This window comes from Mastomys coucha, unplaced genomic scaffold (genome assembly GCF_008632895.1).
Source record: "Mastomys coucha isolate ucsf_1 unplaced genomic scaffold, UCSF_Mcou_1 pScaffold12, whole genome shotgun sequence".
NCBI classification, from domain to species: domain Eukaryota; kingdom Metazoa; phylum Chordata; class Mammalia; order Rodentia; family Muridae; genus Mastomys; species Mastomys coucha.
Window position 1 is genome coordinate 32630849 of NW_022196894.1, and position 7072 is coordinate 32637920.

At 48.7% G+C, this 7072-nt stretch overlaps 1 protein-coding gene across 5 annotated transcripts in view; it reads left to right on the forward strand.

Annotated features, from left to right (window-relative positions):
- Positions 1-7072, forward strand: part of Mylk (myosin light chain kinase) — a 250011-nt gene that overhangs the window by 176081 nt on the left and 66858 nt on the right. For 4 of the 5 annotated variants that reach the window (XM_031363765.1, XM_031363764.1, XM_031363763.1 and 1 more), the window contains exon 17: positions 42-158. In XM_031363765.1, the coding sequence (XP_031219625.1) occupies positions 42-158 (117 nt within the window). Of the gene's footprint in view, positions 1-41; positions 159-522; positions 627-7072 lie in introns of those variants that run through there. The other variant, XM_031363767.1, reaches the window with a different exon arrangement.

A 7072-nucleotide genomic window follows, 5' to 3' on the forward strand; every position in this document is an offset into this window, starting at 1 on the left:
TTTCCTGGTTGTTCACAGCATTTCCTGTTCTCCCCCCACAGGCTCACTCTTCTCTGTCTCCATTGAGAAGGCCCTGCCTGAGGACAGAGGTTTGTATAAGTGCGTAGCCAAGAACAGCGCTGGCCAGGCGGAGTGTTCCTGCCAAGTCACCGTGGACGGTAAGTCATGCTTATCCATTGTCATCACACATACAAGGCCCATCTCTTGCCCCCTTCCACATCTGAATGAAGCTCCCCCAGATTGTCCCCGGCCTTACTTCAACATTTGGTGAGATTCAAGCTACCTTTAGGGAAAAAAAAAAATGAGTCAGGGAGGAAAGGAAAGTGGAGGCCTCACCTTGATTGCTCGATTGCCCGAATAGCCTCTTCCTGAATCCTCTGGCCAGGAAGAAGCACCGTTCACCTTCTCCTCCCCTCCCAGTCCTGACCTCCACACCCAGAACCTTGGGGCAGAGAAGCCAGGCACAAGGGCACCAGCACGAGAAAGGACACACCCACAGGAAAATGACTACAATTATTTAACCAACCACACACAACAAGCAAGTGTGCACAGTGCTGGTGCCCAGGCCCACTGAGGGGCCTGGGCGTGAGAAGGGAGCTGAGTGTGCAAGTGTCTTCTGGGAGAAGGTGAGTCCGGCTGAGGAGGGGGAGAGAGAGGAGACTGCATTTGCCTACTTAAGCCAAGAGAAGTGGCAGTAAGACAGCAGAGAGAAGGGAGGAGAAGCAGGAGAAAGAGCAGACCAGTTAGGACGGTGGAGTTCTCCAACTCAGGAAGGGGCAAGGCCCAGCAGGAAGCATGCATCTATGTCTCTTTCCTCCCCCACCGCTACCTCCCCCATTAGGAATGTGGAATTTAAGCCTGGGAATAGTACTAGCCCTGAGATGGTTCCGACTAACTCCCTCATTATTATCTCTCATTATGACTGACAGCATTAGAAATCAAGCCCTACCAGGACTCCTTGTGTGCCAGGCAAAGGCTTTTCCTCTGAGCTATATTCCCAGCTGCAACACCCATATTTCATGAGTGAGAAAAACTGAGGCTGTTCAGAAAAGAAAGGCAGGCAACAGGAGGCTCTCTGGCCCCATAATGCCTGAGCCCCATAGTGCCTGAGCCCCATAGTGCCTGAGCTCCATAGTGCCTTAGCCCCATAGTGCCTGAGCCCCATAGTGTCTGAGCCAGGGCAAAACCTGCATGACTTTCAATCCAGTGCCTTTCTTTTTCTTTTTCTTTTTCTTTTTCTTTTTCTTTTTCTTTTTGTATTTTTATATTTCCCTGGAAATGTCTAAAAAGGTAGTATTGGGAAAACAGTTCCTTGCCCTTGAAATGCCTGCTTAACAGCCATCAGTAACATGTCAAGGCCTGGTGTCCAAATAAGGCATCTAGAAGAAGAGCTCTGTTGTTGTTCTGGCTCCTGCGTGTGAACACTTTAGTCCTGAAATCCTAACCTGTTTTATAGTCGTCTCACAAGATGGAGAGGCTTTGTCCTCACTCTGGATTTCATAACCCTACTTTCTGGTCACAGAGCAGAGATCCGGGGTTCGTAATAAATGGGAACAAAGACGGAGTGTCTTCTAAAGGAAAGTGTCTTTTGAAAACACACAATTGCAAAGTAAATGAAATAGTCGCTAGCCGGGAGTCTGGCCGGGTCTGGGTACCCTGGAGTTCTAGGAATGACTTTTGAGGAAGTAGATCTGCTGGGTCAAGGTTCACGGTCAATTTGATGCATGCTGTGTGTGTCTCTTCCCACCTGCCTGTGGTTACCCCCAGTCCAAGTGGTTCCTTCCAGTGAAAACTGGACCCATCCCTAAGTGGCTAAGCCGGCTAATGAGGTTATCTGCTTTTGAAACCCCTGGCCTCTAGAGCTCCTATTTACACAGAGAGCTGCAGGCAAGAGAGCAATTTGTTCCCCTTATCTGGATAGTGTCAGCACCTTTTCCAGATTTGTTTTTGAAGTGTAATTTGCTTTTCCTTTTCACGATATATTGAAGAGGTCTTGTTTGGTTTGAGTTTTATTTAGGGGGGGTTTCTGTGACCTAAGAAGCTTTCTTTGCTAGGGGGGCTGCCCAAAGAGTCTTTACTGTCTCTACTGATCTCAATAATGGCTATCAGTTATCTCCAGTCTCTTTGAAGTCAGAATTTGGCTCCTGGCTACAAATTAGGAGCTGGGTCTTTGAAAGAGACATCAGCTGAGGTAACAGAGATGACTCAGTTAATTGGACTTGGTCTGGTTTATTTGCGGAAAGGAAAGGGGACAGGGGTCTCCCCCACCCCAGTCTCCATTGCCCTTGCTGGTGTACTTGGAGATGTACCCATGTCATCTGTTGGATAAGCTTCTTGCCACACTTAGCTCTATTTCCCCACCAAGAGCCACTGCCAGGCAAAGGGAAGGACTGTGGACTCGTTAACCATCCCTTTGTCCTTTCTAAAGCATCTTTCTAAAAGGCAGGACCCATGGTTTCAGTCAAATCCTCAAAAAGATTCAGTGTGCAACCACCATGGATTCTGAGCACTGGAGAGACTGAGGCAACAGGACCACGAGTTCAAGACCATCATGGGAGACAGTCTCAAAGAAGAAATGAAGATAAGGAGAGGAAGGAAGAAAGGAAGGAAGGGAGAAACCATTTGAGCTTAGGAGTAGCTAGCTGTGGCTGAACTTTCATTAGTGAGCTCACTAGTCCATCTCCTGTAGCTGCCTGCCTGATCTCTGAGTAGAACCAGTCCCACATCCCTCCAAGAGGACAGTGAGGTCCCTCTCTACAGTGCAGACTTCAAGATGGCTCTCCTGCTGTCACTCAGCATGGCTGGTCATGCTCCTGAAAGCCACTATCATTTAGCCTGTGTCCAATACAATTAAGACTACATCTGTTGTCAATATGAGGATGCATCTCAGTAGCTCACAAACAGGACTCCATCTAGGCTCACTGGTGTTCTGTATCCTTTTCTCCCTCTTCTTCCTCCTTCTCCTCCTCCATCTGTTTTGTTGTTATTCAAGACAGGGGTTCTCTGTATAGCCCTGGCTGTTTTGGAATTCCCTCTGTAGACCAGACTAGCCTCAAACTCAGATCCGCCTGCCTCTTCCTCTAGAGTGCCAGGATTAAAGGCTTGTGCCACCATTGCTTGGCAAGTATTCTGTTCATTATGAGGCAGGAGGGGCAACCTATAGAAGACATCATGTCTGCCTATTGACAGCAGTGCTTGGGCCATTTGAGCATTTGGACTTGGGTCGCTTGTGCCCCTTCTTAAATGTGGTCACATCACCCTTCCTTCCTAACTCAGCAGAAGGGTACTTAGCCAGCACAGGGTAAAACTTGTCAAAAGTAAAAGCTCACCCACAAGGAAAGCAGCTGACTTCGGATACCTGCTGTGGCCAGAGACTTCTGTACTTCATCTTTTTGGTTTCTACAAAAGGGTGCAGGCCACCTTTCGCAATGAGCTTAGCAAAGCTAACTGATAAGAAGCACTAGCCTAGACTGAAGCCCTGCCCAGTAAATTACAGTGTACATTGTCCTGCTAGAGCTCGTGGGGCCTGCCAGACCTTTCCATAGGCTGATTCTGGTCAAGGAATTATCATGTTAAGACACTTCTGAGAGACCTTGACCCTCCGTTATTGCCAACCCTCTGCTGGAAAGTTCTTTCTACTCAAGGGACTAAGTGATTAATTCCTACAATTCCCTCCCAGCTCAGGCCTCACATCCTCAGGTACCCTAGCTAAAGCATTCAGCCTTAGCTTCAGGGAAAACAGGGCTTTGCAGCCACAAAAGATCATACATATATCTTTGTGAAGGGGGAGCATGTATCTAAGGCATACCAGCATTCATTCATTCAGCAAATAATTAGGGGTGCACCCTGCCAGGCACAACTCAAGTTGCTGGTATTGCTGAGTATGAGCAGAAAATGTTCCTGGTCTCAGGACGTGTGTGTGTGTGTGTGTGTGTGTGTGTGTGTGTGTGTGTGGTGCGCTTAAGTAATACCCTGGGATGTGTGGGAAGCAAGGCAGGTGATGGGAAAGTGCCTACAGCTTCAGGAAAGGGCTGCTGAGGATTTCTGGATGAGTGAACATTTGAACAGAGACCTGTAGGATGTGAAGGAAGGAGGAATTCTTGAAGTAAGAGAAAAGGGGAGAAGGAAAATATAGGAGAAAAGCACAGTGGGGCAGAGCTTGTGGGTGGTGTGGGAGGAAGAAGCAGGCCAGTGGGCCAAGCACCAGGTGCAGAAGGCCAAGAAACGAGGCTAAGGAGTAAGGAGGGCCAGGGACCACCACCAACCCACATGCAGAGATCACCGTGTGCCTTGGGATTCACCATAGATAAGACCAGAGAGATGGGAATACAGCACTAAGATGTGCGGGCAGCTCAGGGGTCTGCAAGGGAGAGTGGGATGAATGGCCTTGAGAAAAGAGGAAGCTGTTCAGGGGTGAGATAACCAAGGAGCCAAAGGGTCAGGGTCTTGAAAAGAAAAGAATGACCAATGAGGCAGATGGGGCCAACTGATGTGGCTCAGCCTGGTCACTAACCATTGGCAAGAACAGTACAGAGATCGTTAGTGACCTTGACAAGATTAGTTCGGGAGAGTGACAGCAATGTTAGCCTCATTTCATGCATAGAGACCAGGCCAAGTTACCTGCACAGGTCACCCTGACTAGCTGGGTGGGGATGTCAAGCCAAGCAGTTATCCCCAGCCACTGTGGTCTGTTGCTGAGTGGAACTGCACCTGCCATGTTCCTCTATCCTCTCCTCCTTTTTCCAGTTATTCTTTAACCCCTCACATGCCACTAGTTAGGAGTAGGTTGAACTGAGTCAAACTGCAGTCTGTGTAGTTCTAAAACACTTGAGTAGCCTGAGACCAGAGGGTTATGCTGAGTTTAAGACTGGCCAGGGCTTCCAGGAAGGAAGGAATTTAAAGAATCTAAATATTGATGAGTGTTATGGCCTGGCCTCTGTGAACACATGAAGGCCAGACACAGAGAGATGCATGCATGAAATAAATACCTAATAAAATGCCACCCATTATTTTGATTTTTTTATTACACAATATTATTTATTTGAGGCCCGGGGGCATGTCATAGATTATGTGTGGAGCTAAGAGGATGGTTTTCAGGAATCAGTTCTCTCCTTCCACCATGTGGGTCCCAGGGATCGAACTCGGGTCCCGCAGCTTGAAGGCAAGCGCCTTTACCCACTAAGGGATCTTGCTGGTATTTGCTACTCACTTCTCCTTTACTCCTGGCATGAGACATTGTCTTCCTAAGTAGGCAGGCTCTTTTCTCATGGGCTCATCCAAGGGCTCATCGCCACTAAACAACACAGCTAGGAAAAGAGCTCACAATTCCCCAACCGAAATTCTGTGTGCTAGTGCGCTGCTTGTGAGGAATGAGGCATCTCAGGAGGTGTAGGAGCCCAGCCCCCTGCTTTGCTCTTCTTGAATTTCAGACTTCTCCCAGAAGCTTCCCAAAGCCTCCTTCTCCCTGGTCTAGGGTCAGAGTCCCGGGACCTAACCTCTTTCGGGGAAACCAAAACCAAAACCAAACCAAACCAAAACAAAACAAAAACACCCTATCCCGGAGAGCCTATGTCCAGAGCTAGCCCAGCAATGGAAGGGGTGAGGCACTGTGCATGTAAGGGCAAGTCTGCTGGTCTCATTAGGACCCCCTACTTTTCCACACCTCCACCTTTTACCCCCATACATTTTTAGGGGCATAACCAGGCCAGCAAAGTACTCCAGCCCTGGGGCCCAGATGTAGAAATAAAATCCAGTTTCATCACAAAATGATTAAAATAGACAAAAACTACAAGCTACTCTTAAACTTTTATTACTATTATTTTTATCCCCCGGGCAGCGTGTAAGCACAATGCTGGTTTTGATTAAGCGTGTGGTCCTCCCAGCTCCTTCCTCCCTGTGGTTCTCACAGTGGCCTACCAGCTCACTATCCCTGGCTGGGCCCCAGGCTGCACGCACAGCCCCCACAGTACTGACACTTTAAGGGGTGCTACCCCCCCCCAGCCCTGGGCCTGGGCCTCTGGGTTTGGGAAATGCCTGGTTTGGAATGGAAACTTGAGCCCTTTCTTCAGGGCCTGATGGGAAGATAAGTTGCCGTGTGTAGAGCTTCTCAAATGCAGCTCAGTGTGCACGGCAGGCTGAGTACTCACACCTCGGGTGAACCTCAGCTCGTAGCAGGGCTTTCTGAGGTTAGAGGATGCTAAAGCCCATCATAAGAAGGTGGGGGACCATGGTTAAGAAAAAGCATGAGTTCATCTAGGTGAGTGGTGCTTTTGATCTCTCCAAAATGCCACCCATGCCTTGCCTTCTCTGGGCTTTGGGTTGCAGTGAGCTAGAAAAAAGTTCACTTTCTACAGCTATGGAAGCAGAGACAGTGTAAATGTCTTGCCCAGGTTTTCAAGGGTGCCTGTGACAAAGAATGAGAACTTTTCCATTTCGTGGTCCCAACCTGTAGCAAAATAGCATCCAACAGGACCCACAAGGACCGGCATCCCAGGCTGACCCCCGTCACCCTCTTTCAGAAGCCGGAGTACTGGGCCTCTCACCTTTGCTAGCTGTGCCTCGGCTTTATCTATCGGAAAAAGAACTTTGATCCTTCTCTCCCAAACGCCTCTCTGCCTCAGAACTTACCAGGAGGAACAAAAAAGAATGCTGCATCAGGAATTCAGTACTCCATACACACCTTATCGTTCACCCCTTTTCCTGGGAAGGGGAATACAAGCAAAGACAGACATTTCTGAATGCACCTTTCTTTGAAGTCCTAGGGGTCTTTCTGTCCCATGTGTGCACATGGAACTGGTACCCAGAGTGAACAGCAACTTGAGACCTTGTCAACTTCACATGACAGGAAGCCTGAACTCACTGTGTGGGGCTCCTTTGCTCGCATGGAGGGAGTAGGGCATAGTCACACAGCAGGGAACAGGGTATCAAGATTATCAAGTGCTGCTTAAAAGGATCCCTTCTAAGTCTGTTCCTTTACCCCTCACCCCATCTCCCATCTTCATACACCTCTAGAAAGTCCTCATTAACCCCAAACAGAATCATGCCTCTCTCTCTCTCTCTCTCTCTCTCTCTC